Source organism: Babylonia areolata, chromosome 33 (genome assembly GCF_041734735.1).
Source record: "Babylonia areolata isolate BAREFJ2019XMU chromosome 33, ASM4173473v1, whole genome shotgun sequence".
In the NCBI taxonomy this organism is placed as follows: domain Eukaryota; kingdom Metazoa; phylum Mollusca; class Gastropoda; order Neogastropoda; family Buccinidae; genus Babylonia; species Babylonia areolata.
Genome location: NC_134908.1, coordinates 21713150 through 21731457, shown reverse-complemented (window position 1 = coordinate 21731457; position 18308 = coordinate 21713150). Strand labels below are relative to the sequence as shown.

The 18308-nt window shown below is 44.0% G+C and overlaps 1 protein-coding gene across 3 annotated transcripts in view; it reads right to left on the bottom strand.

Annotated features, from left to right (window-relative positions):
• The window catches only part of LOC143277204 (sodium-dependent phosphate transporter 1-B-like), a 55622-nt gene that overhangs the window by 3634 nt on the left and 33680 nt on the right, over positions 1–18308 (bottom strand). For all 3 annotated transcript variants that reach the window (XM_076581990.1, XM_076581991.1, XM_076581988.1), the window contains exons 7-13: positions 18156–18275; positions 15696–15824; positions 11521–11573; positions 9256–9325; positions 8351–8394; positions 2950–3065; positions 505–690 (exon numbers count right to left, since the gene is read on the bottom strand). In XM_076581990.1, the coding sequence (XP_076438105.1) occupies positions 505–690; positions 2950–3065; positions 8351–8394; positions 9256–9325; positions 11521–11573; positions 15696–15824; positions 18156–18275 (718 nt within the window). The remainder of the gene's footprint in view (positions 1–504; positions 691–2949; positions 3066–8350; positions 8395–9255; positions 9326–11520; positions 11574–15695; positions 15825–18155; positions 18276–18308) is intronic.

Below are 18308 nucleotides of genomic sequence, written 5' to 3'. Positions count from 1 at the left end.
ACACAGAAAAACAACAGATTTATGCAGTCAATATTCTTCAGATCAAAGAGAGAAAAAATATACACATAAAACAAAGCACAAACCCACACCACACACACACACACCACACCACACACACCACCACACCACACACACTACCCCACCCCACCCCACCCACCACCCCACACACACCACCCCACCCCACCCCACACACACCACCCCACCCCACCCACACACCCCACCCAACACACACCACCCCATCCCACACACCCCACACTACACCCACCACACCACACCACACACCCCACCCCACCCCACTTTACACAACTAAAGCACAAGCCCACCCCACACCACACACACCACCCCACCCCACACCACACACACCACCCCATCCCACACACCCCACACACACCCCCCACACCACACCACACACACCACCCCACCCCACTTTACACAACTAAAGCACAAGCCCACCCCACACCACACACCACACCACCCCACCCCACACAAAGGGCCACAACCCACCTGGAAGGAGTGATTTTGGAGAGGTCCTCGCCCATGGTTTTGATGACCCGTCGCCCCCACACCCACAGGCCCACAGAGATGCCCACCCCCCCAAAGACCAGCACCCAGATGGGCGTGGGGGCTTTCTGGGCGACGCTCTGCTCCTGGGAGATGACCCACACCGCCACCAGGGGGCCGATGGCGTTGCTGGAACATGGATAATAATAATAATAATAATAATGGTACTTATATAGCGCTGAATCTTGTGCATAGACAAATCTAAGCGCGTTGGCACCAGTCATTCTCACGCATGCATAACTCTAAAACTGGAGAAACTAAAGACAAGGAAGAGGCAGGGAAGGGAGGCTATTTTGGGAAGAGGTGGGTTTTAAGGCCAGACTTGAAAGAGCTGAGTGTGGAGACTTGACGAAGCGAAAGAGGAAGTTCATTCCAACTGCAAGGCCCAGAGACAGAGAAAGAACGGCGGCCAACAGTCGAGAGTTTGAATCTGGGTGTGCGTAAGTGGAGTGGATCCGAAGCCGATCGTAGTGAGCGAGATGGATACATAGTGTGTGTTATCGTGTGTACTGTGTGTGTACTGCACGGGATATCACCAGCATTGGTGATGGCCTAGAGGTAACGCGTCCACCTAGGAAGCGAGAGAATCTGAGCGTGCTCGTTCGAATCACAGATCAGCTGCCGATATTTTCTCCCCCTCCACTAGACCCTGAGTGGTGGTCTGGACGCTAGTCATTCGGATGAGACGATAAACCGAGGTCCCGTGTGCAGCACGCACTTAGTGCACGTAAAAGAAACCACGGCAACAAAAGGGTTGTTCCTGGCAAAATTCTGTAGAAAAATCCACTTTGCATGCAGGAAAAAATACAAAAAAAAAAAAAAGGGTGGCGCTGTAGTATAGCGACGCACTCTCCCTGGGGAGAGCAGCCCCGAATTTCACACAGAGAAATCTGTTGTGATAAAAAGAAAAACACAATACAATACAACTGCCACTAGGCAGCTGATGGCGTTGCTGAAACATGGATACATAGTGTGTGTTGTGGTGTGTATTGTGTGTACTGTAAGACAGATCACCCACAAGCCACCAAGGGGCTGATGGCATTGCTGAAACATACAGAATACTTTGTTATATCTCAACAAGAGAAATTCAAACATGGGTGTATAGTGTGTGTTATAGTGTGTATATATAGTGTGTATTGTGTGACTGTTATAGTGAGTACTGTGTGTGTACTGTAAGGGAGATCACCCACACTGCCACCATGCGGCCCATGGCGTTGCTGAAACATGGATGTATAGTGTGTGTTATTGTGAGTGTACTGTGTGTATTATAGTGTGTATTGTGTGTGTTTACAGTGTGTATTGTGTGTACTGTATTATGGTGTATATTGTGTGTGTTTACAGTGTGTATTGGGTGTACTGTGTATATTATAGTGTGTATTGTGTGTACTGGGTGTGTTATAGTGTGTATTGTGTGTGTATTGTGTGTACTGTGTGTATTATAGTGTGTATTGTGTGTGTACTGTGTGTATTATAGTGTGTATTGTGTGTGTACTGTGTGTATTATAGTGTGTATTGTGTGTGTACTGTGTGTATTATACTGTGCATTGTGTGAGTATTATAGTGTGCATTGTGTGTGTATTATAGTGTGTATTGTGTGTATTATAGTGTGTATTGTGTGTGTACTGTGTGTATTATACTGTGCATTGTGTGAGTATTATAGTGTGCATTGTGTGTGTATTATAGTGTGTATTGTGTGTGTACTGTGTGTATTATAGTGTGTATTGTGTGTGTACTGTGTGTATTATAGTGTGTATTGTGTGTGTACTGTGTGTATTATAGTGTATATTGTGTGTGTACTGTGTGTATTATAGTGTGTATTGTGTGTGTATATAGTGTGTACTGTGTGTATTATAGTGTATATTGTGTGTGTACTGTGTGTATTATAGTGTGTATTGTGTGTGTATATAGTGTGTACTGTGTGTATTGTGTGTGTACTGTGTGTATTATAGTGTGTACCGTGTGTGTATTATAGTGTGTATTGTGTGTATTATACTGTGTATTGTGTGTGCATTATACTGTGTATTGTGTGTGTACTGTGTGTATTGTGTGTGTACTGTGTGTATTATAGTGTGTATTGTGTGTGTACTGTGTGTATTATAGTGTGTATTGTGTGTGTACTGTGTGTATTGTGTGTGTACTGTGTGTATTATTAGTGTGTATTGTGTGTGTACTGTGTATTGTGTGTACTGTGTGTATTATAGTGTGTATTGTGTGTGTACTGTGTGTATTATAGTGTGTATTGTGTGTGTACTGTGTGTATTATAGTGTGTATTGTGTGTGTACTGTGTGTATTATAGTGTGTATTGTGTGTGTACTGTGTGTATTGTGTGTGTAGTGTGTATTGTGTGTGTACTGTGTGTATTATAGTGTGTACTGTGTGTGTCTCACCTGACGTCATTACCCCCGTGGGCAAAGGAACCAAAGATGGCCGTCAGGATCTGGAGGAAGGAGAAGAGTTGTTTGGTTTCTGGCTTGTCGTCAATCTCCTCACGGCCCTTCTGTATCTGTTGGTACACACACACCTTAGTTTGGTACACACGCACCTTAGTTTGGTACACACGCACTTTAGTTCTGTATCTGTTGGTACACACGCACCTCAGTTATTTCTGGCTTGTCGTCAGTCTCCTCACGCCCCTTCTGTATCTGTTGGTACACACGCACCTTAGTTTGGTACACACGCACCTTAGTTCTGTATCTGTTGGTACACACACACCTCACTTATTTCTGGCTTGTCGTCGATCTCCTCACAGCCCTTCTGTATCTGTTGGTACACACGCACCTTAGTTTGGTACACACACACCTTAGTTCTGTATCTGTTGGTACACACGCACCTCAGTTATTTCTGGCTTGTCGTCAATCTCCTCACAGCACTTCTGTATCTGTTGGTACACACGCACCTTAGTTCTGTATCTGTTGGTACACACGCACCTCAGTTATTTTTGGCTTATCGTCAATCTCCTCACGGCCCTTCTGTATCTGTTGGTACACACACACCTTAGTTTGGTACACACGCACCTTAGTTCTGTATCTGTTGGTACACACACCTTAGTTCTGTATCTGTTGGTACACACACACCTTAGTTCTGTATCTGTTGGTACACACGCACCTTAGTTCTGTATCTCCTGTGTGCGTGGGTTAAACTAATCCTCTGTTTACATGGGTTAAACTGATTCACTGTGTGCATGGGTTAAACTAATCCTGTGTGTGCATGAGTTAAAACTAATCTCCTGTGTGCATGGGTTAAACTAATCTTCTGTGTGCATGGGTTAAACTAATCCTGTGTGTGCATGGGTTAAACTAATCCTGTGTGTGCGTGGGTTAAACTAATCCTCTGTTTACATGGGTTAAACTGATTCACTGTGTGCATGGGTTGAACTAATCTGTGTGCATGAGTTAAAACTAATCTGTGTGTACATGGGTTAAACTAATCTCCTGTGTACATGGGTTAAACTAATCTCCTGTGTGCATGGGTTAAACTAATCCTCTGTTTACATGGGTTAAACTGATTCACTGTGTGCATGGGTTAAACTAATCTCCTGTGTGCATGGGTTAAACTAATCCTCTGTTTACATGGGTTAAACTGATTCACTGTGTGCATAGGTTAAACTAATCCCGTTTCAGTGCTTGCATGGGTTAAACTAATCCTCTGTATGTGGGGGTTAAGCTACTCCCCTATAAGCATGGGTTACACTGATCCTGTGTGTGTGTGTGTGGGTGGGGGGGTGGTTAACCTAGCCCTCCTTGAGCCTGAGTTAACTATTCCCGTCTGTGCGTGTATTAAACTGATCCCCATATCGACCAGTTTCTAACCTTCCTTTCCTGTCCAAACTCCTTGAAAAATCTGTCCTGAAGCAGCTCAACAACCACCTTACTTTCCTGTCCAAACTCCTTGAAAAATCTGTCCTGAAGCAGCTCAACAACCACCTTACTTTCCTGTCCAAACTCCTTGAAAAATCTGTCCTGAAGCAGCTCAACAACCACCTAGTATTCCTGTTAAAACTCCTTGAAAAGTCTGTCCTGAAGCAGCTCAACAACCACCTAGTATTCCTGTCCAAACTCCTTGAAAAGTCTGTCCTGAAGCAGCTCAACAACCACCTTACTTTCCTGTCCAAACTCCTTGAAAAATCTGTCCTGAAGCAGCTCAACAACCACCTTACTTTCCTGTCCAAACTCCTTGAAAAGTCTGTCCTGAAGCAGCTCAACAACCACCTTTGTTTCCTGTCCAAACTCCTTGAAAATCTGTCCTGAAGCAGCTCAACAACCACCTTACTTTCCTGTCCAAACTCCTTGAAAAATCTGTCCTGAAGCAGCTCAACAACCACCTTTGTTTCCTGTCCAAACTCCTTGAAAATCTGTCCTGAAGCAGCTCAACAACCACCTAGTATTCCTGTTAAAACTCCTTGAAAAGTCTGTCCTGAAGCAGCTCAACAACCACCTAGTATTCCTGTCCAAACTCCTTGAAAGTCTGTCCTGAAGCAGCTCAACAACCACCTTTGTTTCCTGTCCAAACTCCTTGAAAAATCTGTCCTGAAGCAGCTCAACAACCACCTTTGTTTCAACAATCTCCTCCACCCTTTTCAGTCTGCCTATCGTGCTGACCACAGCACCAAAACCACTCTCCTTCACATCCTGAATAATACTTTTTATATGCTTTCTCGTTTCACTTTAGGTACTAGATTGTAAAGCGCTTAGAGCTTGCTTATGCTTGTATTATAGCGCTATTAAAATTTTTTTTTTTTTTTTTTTTAAAGCTGTAGAGAAAGGCAGACAGTTGAGTGCAAGCAGTAAGTTCTTGTTACATGTGCATGACGGGCGCAATAGCCGAGTGGTTAAAGCGTTGGACTGTCAATCTGAGGGTCCCGGGTTCGAATCACGGTGACGGCGCCTGGTGGGTAAAGGGTGGAGATTTTTACGATCTCCCAGGTCAACATATGTGCAGACCTGCTAGTGCCTGAACCCCCTTCGTGTGTATATGCAAGCAGAAGATCAAATACGCACGTTAAGGATCCTGTAATCCATGTCAGCGTTCGGTGGGTTATGGAAACAAGAACATATCCAGCATGCACACCCCCGAAAACGGAGTATGGCTGCCTACATGACGGGGTAAAAACGGTCATACACGTAAAAAGCCCACTCGCGTATATACGAGTGAACGTGGGAGTTGAAGCCCACAAACGCAGAAGAAGAAGAAGAAGAGTTATGCATGTGTGTGAATGACAGGTGTGAAAGCACTTAGATTTGTCTCTGCACAAGATTCAGCGCTATATAAATACTATCATTATTATCATTATTTATCATTATCCCCTCTGTGCAAGCTGCCACAAGCTCTTTAAAAAAATACTTGCCATAACTCAAATAGTGCATTGCTGTCATCTCAGTCGTTTCATCATGTGTGTGTGTGTGTGTGTGTGTGTGTGTGTGTTGGAGTGAAACAGCTGTATTGATAGTAATGTTACTTTGTGCACTTTGTGCATCATGTGTGGACAAGCTGCTACATGTGATAAACTAAGGGAAGGGGGGGGGGGGGGGGGGGGGGGGGGGGGGGACAGGAGTGAAGGATCAACACGTCAGGAGTGTCATGTTCACGGGCCATGAGTGTTCTGTCTGACAAACATTGACATTGAAAGTGTGTGCGTCATGGGTGTGTGGGTGTATGTGTGTGTGTGTGTGTGTGAGGGGGACGGGGGGGGGGGGAAGACAGGAGTGAAGGATCAACACGTCAGGAGTGTCATGTTCACGGGCCATGAGTGTTCTGTCTGACAAACACTGACATTGAAAGTGTGTGCGTCATGGGTGTGTGGGTGTATGTGTGTGTGTGTGAGGGGGACGGGGGGGGGGGGAGAGGAGTGAAGGATCAACACGTCAGGAGTGTCATGTTCACGGGCCATGAGTGTTCTGTCTGACAAACACTGACATTGAAAGTGTGTGCGTCATGGGTGTGTGGGTGTATGTGTGTGTGTGTGAGGGGGACGGGGGGGGGGGAGAGGAGTGAAGGATCAACACGTCAGGAGTGTCATGTTCACGGGCCATGAGTGTTCTGTCTGACAAACACTGACATTGAAAGTGTGTGCGTCATGGGTGTGTGGGTGTATGTGTGTGTGTGTGGGGGGGGGGACGGGGGGGGGGGGGGGGGGAGACAGGAGTGAAGGATCAACACGTCAGGAGTGTCATGTTCACGGGCCATGAGTGTTCTGTCTGACAAACATTGACATTGAAAGTGTGTGCGTCATAGGTGTGTGTGGGTGTATGTGTGTGTGTGTGTGAGGGGGACGGGGGAGGGGGGGGGGGGGGAGGGAGAGGAGTGAAGGATCAACACGTCAGGAGTGTCATGTTCACGGGTCATGAGTGTTCTGTCCGACAAACATTGACATTGAAAGTGTGTGCGTCATGGGTGTGTGGGTGTATGTGTGTGTGTGTGTGTGGGGGGGGGGGGGGGGGGGGAGTGTGTGTGTGTGGGGGGGGGCTGCGAACATGTGTGTGTGTGTGTGTTTGCGAACATGTGTGTGTGTGTGTGTGTGTGTGTATGTGTGTTTGCGAACATGTGTGTGTGTGTATGTGTGTGTGTGTTTGCAAACATGTGTGTGTGTGTATGTGTGTGTGTGTTTGCGAACGTGTGTGTATATGTGTGTGTGTGTTTGCGAACGTGTGTGTGTGTGTATGTGTGTGTGTGTTTGCGAACGTGTGTGTGTGTGTATGAGTGTTTGCAAACATGTGTGTGTGTGTGTGTGTGTGTTTGCGAACATGTGTGTGTGTGTATGAGTGTTTGCAAACATGTGTGTGTGTGTGTGTGTGTGTTTGCGAACATGTGTGTGTGTGTGTATGAGTGTTTGCAAACATGTGTGTGTGTGTATGTGTGTGTGTGTGTTTGCAAACGTGTGTGTGTGTGTGTGTGTGTATGAGTGTTTGCAAACATGTGTGTGTGTGTGTGTTTGCGAACATGTGTGTGTGTTTGCAAACATGTGTGTGTGTATGTGTGTGTGTTGAGATGTGACTGAGCCTTTCTGAGCTGGGCGCATTACCTGCCACTACTGTGCATTAAACATTTAATTTTTTGTCACTTTCCTCATCTTCCTTTTGGCTGATTTCAAACCACTGTCTGATGAATCTAACAACACACACACACACACCACATCACACATAAACCACAACACACACACACATCACACATAAACCACAACATACACACACACACACACACATAAACCACAACACACACACACACATCACACATAAACCACAACATACACACACACACACACACACCATCATATCACACATAAACCACAACACACACACACATAAACCACTACACACACATACACACCACATCACACATAAACCACAACATACACACACACACACCACATCACACATAAACCACAACATACACACACACACACATCACACAAAACCACAACACATACACACACATAAACCACAACATACACACACACCACATCACATCACACAAAACCACAACACATACACACACATCACACATAAACCACAACACATACACACACATCACACATAAACCACAACACACACACATCACACATAAACCACAACACACACACATCACACATAAACCACAACACACACACACACATCACACATAAACCACAACACACACACATCACACATAAACCACAACACACACACATCACACATAAACCACAACACACACACACACACATCACACATAAACCACAACACACACACATCACACATAAACCACAACACACACACACACAAGAAAGCCAGCACTATGTATCGTTTCACTAATTACCTCATTAGTGGTGTCTCCGTCAGCAATCAGCTGCTCACTGCCCTCTGCACACACACACACACATATGTATACACACACACACATATGTATACACACACACACACATATGTATACACACACACACATGTATATACACACACACACACACATATGTATACACACACACACACATGTATACACACACATATGTATACACACACACACATGTATATACACACACACACATATGTATACACACACACACATATGTATACACACACACACACATGTATACACACACACACACACACACACACACATATGTATACACACACACACAATGTATACACACACACACACACATGTCTACACACACACACACTCACACACACATATGTCTACACACATAATTATGTATATATACACACACACATATGTAAACACATACACACACATATGTACACACACACACACAAACACACACACATATGTATACACACACGCACTCACACACACATATGTATACACACACACATAATTATGTACACACACACGCACTCACACACACATATGTACACACACACATATGTATACACACACGCACTCACACACACATATGTACACACACACGCACTCACACGCACGTATGTATACACACACACACACATATGTAAACACATACACACACATATAAGTATACACACACTTATGCACACACACACAGATACACATACATACATACACACACACACACACATTCTTGGCTGATTTCTTTGTTAATGAATTTCTGATACAAAACACTGCTCTATTAAGTATTGCAGACTTCCTCAAAGAAAGACTTTCAAAGTGAAAGTGAAAACATCCTCTCAAAACGAAACTAACAACACACAAAAGCTGAGAGTTTCCAAGAAAAAAAATCCACTTACCTAGATCTACAAAGACTTTGACCACGTCGTTCGATTTGGTCCAGTTGGCGCTTCCACTTGGTGAAGGTTTCTGTGCAAAATACACACACATGTGCAACACATTCTGATTCCCTCGCATCTTTTAACTCACTCAGTACGGCCAGTCCTCTCTTCTCCTCTACACAGACCCCTCGGATGTCTAGTGGGTGTCTGAATGACCCAACCTTTAGCTTCCGTCGTCAGAACTGTGGTATTCTTTGTCAACATTCACCTCTTCAGTATAAGAGCCTTCCCCTTGCAATATTTTGATGATGGTAATTGGGGTGAAACGCTGTTAACGTCGTCTCTTTTGCCGTTTGTATGGAGAGAGTTAAATCTTGTCTCAAAACTCACCTTTTCCCTCAGCAATAAGTTCAATTGTGGCAGGTCCACTTCCTTTGCGTCAGCTGTGCTCGACTATGTGTGTATTCATATGTATGTGTACATAACTACATGCATGTATATGAATGTGTATTGTGTGTGCGTGTTTATTTAAGTTTGTGCCTGCCTGTGTGTGCGTTTGAGTTAGGGTAGCTGTTAGATACACATGTATGTTAAAATGTATTATGCAGTGTGTGTGTGTGTGTGTGTGTGTGTGTGTGTGTGTGTGTGTGTGTGTGTGTGTAGTCACATTTTGGTGTGTGTATGTAACATTGATGTCATGTTTTATGTTAACAAAAGCATTTTTGTAAAGCACCTAGAGCAGATTTCTGGATAGTGTGCTATATAACTATCCATTATTATTATTATTATTACAATACCCCTGGTACAGACTTTCTGTACAAAATACACACACATCATATCACACTACACCTGGTACAGACTTTCTGTATAAAACACACACACATTATCATATCACACTACCCCTCGTACAGACTTTCTGTACAAAATACACACACATTATCATATCACACTACACGTGGTACAGACTTTCTGCACAAAATGCACACACACACAATCTACACAAACACACAATCATACCAATGAGAAAAAAAATTCATCATTTCGAAAAGAGAAAATATGCTGGCTATATGGTACCCAAGTTATAATTCTGTTATTGTTGTTGTACTACAAATTGCAGTGTGCTGTGTGTAATGGATAATGTCAAACACTGTGTTACATGCTGTGTGTAATGGGAGATGTCAAACACTGTGTTACACGCTGTGTGTAATGGATGACGTCAAACACTGTGTTACACGCTGTGTGTAATGGATGATGTCAAACACTGTGTTACACGCTGTGTGTAATGGATGACGTCAAACACTGTGTTACACGCTGTGTGTAATGGATGATGTCAAACACTGTGTTACACGCTGTGTGTAATGGATGACGTCAAACACTGTGTTACACGCTGTGTGTAATGGATGATGTCAAACACTGTGTTACACGCTGTGTGTAATGGATGATGTCAAACACTGTGTTACACGCTGTGTGTAATGGATGACGTCAAACACTGTGTTACACACTGTGTGTAATGGATGATGTCAAACACTGTGTTACACGCTGTGTGTAATGGATGATGTCAAACACTGTGTTACATGCTATGTGTAATGGATAATGTCAAACACTGTGTTACACGCTGTGTGTAATGGATGATGTCAAACACTGTGTAACATGCTGTGTGTAATGGGAGATGTCAAACACTGTGTTACACGCTGTGTGTAATGGATGATGTCAAACACTGTGTTACATGCTGTGTGTAATGGATGACGTCAAACACTGTGTTACACGCTGTGTGTAATGGATGATGTCAAACACTGTGTTACACGCTGTGTGTAATGGATGACGTCAAACACTGTGTTACACGTTGTGTGTAATGGATGACGTCAAACACTGTGTTACACGCTGTGTGTAATGGATGACGTCAAACACTGTGTTACACGCTGTGTGTAATGGATGATGTCAAACACTGTGTTACATGCTGTGGGTAATGGATGACGTCAAACACTGTGTTACACGCTGTGTGTAATGGATGACGTCAAACACTGTGTTACACGCTGTGTGTAATGGATAATGTCAAACACTGTGTTACACGCTGTGTGTAATGGATGACGTCAAACACTGTGTTACACACTGTGTGTAATGGATGACGTCAAACACTGTGTTACACGCTGTGTGTAATGGATGACGTCAAACACTGTGTTACATGCTGTGTGTAATGGATGACGTCAAACACTGTGTTACACGCTGTGTGTAATGGATGATGTCAAACACTGTGTTACATGCTGTGTGTATCCAGTGCCCTACCTCTTTCTCTTTCTTCTCTGTGATCTCCTCTTTACACTCATCACCCGACTCCGCTGCAGAGGAAAAAACAGCAACAACAGAACACAATTAAAAAAATGATTTTGTCAGGAAAATATCACGATTCCGCTGCAGAGAAAAAAACAACACAATTAAAAAATGAATTTGTCAGGAAAATATCACGATACCGCTGCACAGAAAGAAACAACAGAACACAATTAAAAAATGAATCTGTCAGGAAAATATCACGATTCCGTTGCAAAGAAAAAAACACCACAACACAATTAAAAAAATGAATTTGTCAGGAAAATATCACGATTCCGCTGCAGAGAAAAAAAACCAGAAAACAGTTTGTCAGAAAATATCACTGTATGGGCTGAATTTGACTGCAACACACATAAACAACCACTGTATAAAAATGGGGTAAATTTGACTGCAACACGCATAAACAACCACTGTATAAAAATGGGCTGAATTTGACTGCAACACACATAAACAACCACTGTATAAAAATGGGGTAAATTTGACTGCAACACGCATAAACAACCACTGTATAAAAATGGGCTGAATTTGACTGCAACACACATAAACACATAAACACAATCACTGCTACAATGGGATGAATTTGACTCACTCCTACAATAAGGTGAATATGGTTGTAACATGGATTACATACATAAACAATCACTCCTACAACAAGGTGAATATGACTAACACTGGTCACACACACGCACACAATCACTCCAACAATGGGTGAATTTGAGAGCAGTAAACCAGACACACGAGCCTAATAGGAGAAACCATCTCAATCTTTCTGTTTTTACATTAAGAATACTAGTTATTACCTGCAGTGTGTGGATGTATGTATGAAACGGTGTATGTGATATTTTTTTTTACATTTGTATCTTCGTAATATTCGTAAAAGCTGTTGTTGACTTTTACAGTTATGGTCCCCATGTTGTTTACTTGTCTATGTTGTGATAATGCACCTGACCAAATTTCTCCAGTTGGAGATAATAAAGTTATTCTTATCTTATCTTATCTTATCTCACACACACACACACACACACACACACATCAAGAACATTTCTTATATTCTAAACACATTCCATACGACAATTTCTGATTCCCAGTTGTCCAAAACAGAGAATACATTAGTTGTTTTTTTTCAGTCCTTGTTTACAAGCAACTGTCTTCTTCTCTCTCTCTCTCTCTCTCTCTCTCTCTCTCTCTCTCTCTCACACACACACACACGCACATCAAGAACATTTCTTATATTCCAAACAAAGTCCATAAGACAATTTCTGATTCCCTGTTGTCCTAAACAGAGAATACATTAGTTGTTTTTTCAGTTCTTGTTTGCAAGCAATTGTCTTCCTTTTAAACACACACACACACACACACACACACACACACACACACACGCACACACACACATACACACACACATCAAGAACATTTCTTATATTCCAAACACATTCCATACGACAATTTCTGATTCCCTGTTGTCCAAAACAGAGAATACATTAGTTTTTTTTTCAGTCCTTGTTTACAAGCAACTGTCTTCCCCCCCCCACCCCTCTCTCTCTCTCTCTCTCACACACACACACACGCACACACACATCAAGAACATTTGTTATATTCCAAACAAAGTCCATAAGACAATTTCTGATTCCCAGTTGTCCAAAACAGAGAATACATTGTTTTTTTCAGTCCTTGTTTACAAGCAATTGTCTTCCTTTTACACACACACACACACACACACACACACGCACACACACACACACACATTCAGGCTGTCAACAGGACCATGAAATATAAATACAACAAGAATCTTATGTGCAGAGCGCTGACTTCCATAAAAGAAATTTGATGCGCAGTATCCAAATCATTTGTTATTATTACTATTCTTCGTTTTCTTCACATTATTGTTATCATGATCATGATGATAATTATGATAATGATGATTATTATTATTATCATTATCATCAGCAGCAGAAGTAGTAGTCGCTCTAGTAGTAGCAGCAGTAGTAGAAGTAGTAGTATCACTATTAGTATTTGTAGTATTAGTAATAGTAATTATTAGTATTATATAAAAAATGTCTTTTCACATGCAAACACTGCCAAGCCACTCTGGACGTTTCTTTTCCGTGCTGTGGAGATTTTTTTTTTCTTCTTAGTCTTTTTTTTTTTTCTGTGGATGAGAGCATGTTCAAATGACTTCTTCTTCTGCATTCACTCGTATGCACACGAGTGGGCTTTTACGTGTATGACTGTTTTTACCCCGCCATGTAGGCAGCCATACTCCGTTTTCGGGCGTGTGCATGCTGGGTATATTCTTGTTTCCATAACCCACCGAACACTGACATGGATTACAGGATCTTTAATGTGCGTATTTGATCTTCTGCTTGCATATACACACGAAGGGGGTTCAGGCACTAGCAGGTCTGCACATATGTTGACCTGGGAGATCGTAAAAATCTCCACCCTTTACCCACCAGGCGCCGTCACCGTGATTCAAACCCGGGACCCTCAGATTGACAGTCCAACGCTTTAACCACTCGGCTATTGCGCCAGTTCAAATGACAAAACTGATGACTGTTGCATGAACAGCAACATGTGTGAGGATCTCTGTGTGGCCCAGATCTGTGTGAACGATCTCCACTCAATAAACTATGGTGTCCACACCAAAAGCAATTATCTCCACACCAAAAGCAATTATCTCCACTCAATAAACTATGGTGTCCACACCAAAAGCAATTATCTCCACTCAATAAACTACGATGTCCACACCAAAAGCAATTATCTCCACTCAATAAACTACAGTGTCCACACCAAAAGCAATTATCTCCACTCAATAAACTACGATGTCCTCACCAAAAGCAATTATCTCCACTCAATAAACTACGGTGTCCACACCAAAAGCAATTATCTCCACTCAATAAACTACGGTGTCCACACCAAAAGCAATTATCTCCACTCAATAAACTACAGTGTCCACACCAAAAGCAACAATCTCCACACCAAAAGCAATTATCTCCACCCAATAAACTACCGTGTCCACACCAAAAGCAATTATCTCCACTCAATAAACTACGGGGTCCACACCAAAAGCAATTATCTCCACTCAATAAACTACAATGTCCACACCAAAAGCAATTATCTCCACTCAATAAACTACAGTGTCCATGCCAAAAGCAATTATCTCCACTCAATAAACTACAGTGCCCTCACCAAAAGCAATTATCTCCACTCAATAAACTACAGTGTCCTCACCAAAAGCAATTATCTCCACTCAATAAACTATGGTGTCCACACCAAAAGCAATTATCTCCACTCAATAAACTACGGTGTCCACACCAAAAGCAATTATCTCCACTCAATAAACTACGGGGTCCACACCAAAAGCAATTATCTCCACTCAATAAACTACCGTGTCCACACCAAAAGCAAGTATCCCCACTCAATAAACTACGGGGTCCACACCAAAAGCAACAATCTCATCAAAAGCAATTATCTCCACCCAATAAACTACGGTGTCCATGCCAAAAGCAACAATCTCATCAAAAGCAATTATCTCCACCCAATAAACTACCGTGTCCACACCAAAAGCAATTATCTCCACTCAATAAACTACCGTGTCCACACCAAAAGCAATTATCTCCACTCAATAAACTACTAAAGTCCACACCAAAAGCAATTATCTCCACTCAATAAACTACGGTGTCCACACCAAAAGCAATTATCTCCACTCAATAAACTACAGAGTCCACACCAAAAGCAATTATCTCCACTCAATAAACTATGGTGTCCACACCAAAAGCAACAATCTCCTCACCAAAAGCAATTATCTCCCCTCAATAAACTACAGTGTCCATGCCAAAAGCAATTATCTCCACTCAATAAACTACACAGTCCGCACCAAAAGCAATTATCTCCACTCAATAAACTACGGTGTCCACACCAAAAGCAATTATCTCCACTCAATAAACTACGGGGTCCACACCAAAAGCAATTATCTCCACTCAATAAACTACGGTGTCCACACCAAAAGCAACAATCTCCTCACCAAAAGCAACAATCTCCACACCAAAAGCAACAATCTCCACTCAATAAACTACGGTGTCCACGTCAAAAGCACACACCAAAATGCCACGCTGCCCACTCAGTGAACGAACCTGGCGTCTTCTCCCCGTTACAGACGACGACGATCTCCATTTCAGTAGCGGCAGCGACGCTCAGTTTTGTGTTGAGCTTTTCCCTCTGCTCCCCCTCCTTCCCCCCCTCCTCACACTTCTTCAGCTGAGCTGTGGACGGAAGGAGGGACACGCTGATGTCATGTGGGGAATGGGGAAGGGGTGTGGGGGGGGGGCCGAGGAAGGAGGGACATGCTGATGTCATGTGGGGAGTTGGGGAGGGGTGGAGGGGGAAGGAGGGACATGCTGATGTCATGTGGGGAGTGGGGGAGGGGTGTGGGGGGGGGGAAGGAGGGACATGCTGATGTCATGTGGGGAGTGGGGGAGGGGTGTGGGGGGGGGGGGGGGAAGGAGGGACATGCTGATGTCATGTGGGGAGTGGTGGAGGGGTGTTTGGGGGAAGGAGGGACATGCTGATGTCATGTGGGGAGTGGGGGAGGGGTGTGGGGGGGAAGGAGGGACATGCTGATGTCATGTGGGGAGTGGGGGAGGGGTGGTGGGGGGGGAAGGAGGGACATGCTGATGTCATGTGGGGAGTGGGGGAGGGGTGTGGGGGGAGGGGGAGGAGGGACATGCTGATGTCATGTGGGGAGTGGGGGAGGGGTGGGGGGGGAAGGAGGGACATGCTGATGTCATGTGGGGAGTGGGGGAGGGGTGTGGGGGGGGAAGGAGGGACATGCTGATGTCATGTGGGGAGTGGGGGAGGGGGGGAAGGAGGGACATGCTGATGTCATGTGGGGAGTGGGGGAGGGGTGTGGTGGGGGGGGGAAGGAGGGACATGCTGATGTCATGTGGGGAGTGGGGGAGGGGTGTGGGTGGGGGGGGAAGGAGGGACATGCTGATGTCATGTGGGGAGTGGGGGAGGGGGGGGGAAGGAGGGACATGCTGATGTCATGTGGGGAGTGGGGGGGGAGGAGGGACATGCTGATGTCATGTGGGGAGTTGGGGAGGGGTGGGGGGGAAGGAGGGACATGCTGATGTCATGTGGGGAGTGGGGGTGGGGGGGGGAAGGAGGGACATGCTGATGTCATGTGGGGAGTGGGGGGGAAGGAGGGACATGCTGATGTCATGTGGGGAGTGGGGGAGGGGTGGGGGGGGAAGGAGGGACATGCTGATGTCATGTGGGGAGTGGGGGGAGGAGAGACACGATGATGTCATGTGGGGAGTGGGGGAGGGGTGGGGGGGGTGGAAGAGGGACACGCTGATGTCAAACTGGAGCCGGTGGGGCCAGCAATCCTAAACCCAGCACCGACTGTCTTCGATATAGACAGCCGCGGCGCCTGTCAGGTAATCTGAGCACCGCTTCAAACGCGGATGACCAACCACCGACTGTGTGATCCCGGTCTTCCCATTCGAGCCAGAGACAAACTCAGCTCTGGGTAGGAGACGGCTACGGGTGGGGATCGAACCTGTGTCCTCCCAGTTGTCAGTTCGTGACGCAAACCACTTTGCCACTTTTTAACCATAGAGACAAGGAGTTACGTTCTGTATTTCTAAAGCATACAGACAAAGAGGTACCTCCAATATTTTCAAGCATACAGACAGCAAGGAGATACCTCTGATATTTCTAAGTGCACAGACATGGAGTTACATTTGATACTTCTAAGTGTACAGACAAGGAGATACCTCTGATATTTCTAAGTGTACAGACACAGAGACACCTTCAATATTTTAAAACATTCAGACACAGAGACACCTTTGATATTTTCAAGTGTACAGACAAGGAGATACCTTGAATATCTTTTAACATACAGACAAAAACAGAGATACCTTCAATGTTTTAAAACATACAGACATCTAGAGTTACCTCAGACAAAAACAGAGATACCTTCAACATTTTAAAACATACAGACATCTAGAGTTACCTCAGACAAAAACAGAGATACCTTCAACTCTACAGACATCTAGAGTTACCTCAGACAAAAAGAGGTTACCTTCAACGTTTTAAAACATACAGACATCTAGAGTTACCTCAGACAAAAAGAGGTTACCTTCAACGTTTTAAAACATACAGACATCTGGAGTTACCTCAGACAAAAAGAGGTTACCTTCAACGTTTTAAAACATACAGACATCTAGAGTTACCTCAGACAAAAACAGAGATACCTTCAACATTTTAAAACATACAGACATCTAGAGTTACCTCAGACAAAAACAGAGATACCTTCAACATTTTAAAATATAGACATCTGGAGTTACCTCAGACAAAAACAGAGATACCTTCAACTCTACAGACATCTAGAGTTACCTCAGACAAAAACAGAGATACCTTCAACGTTTTAAAACATACAGACATCTGGAGTTACCTCAGACAAAAACAGAGATACCTTCAGTGTTTTAAAACATACAGACATCTGGAGTTACCTCAGACAAAAACAGAGATACCTTCAACATTTTAAAACATACAGACATCTAGAGTTACCTCAGACAAAGAGAGGTTACCTTCAATTTTCTTTCTTTGCCAGGGCACGACGAGGACACGAACGAAGATGGCCACCACAATGCCCAGCCCAATGGACAGAATGAACACTCCGTACAGAGGGATCTTGTTGAAGTGTAGCACTGCACACACACACACACACACACACTTAACAG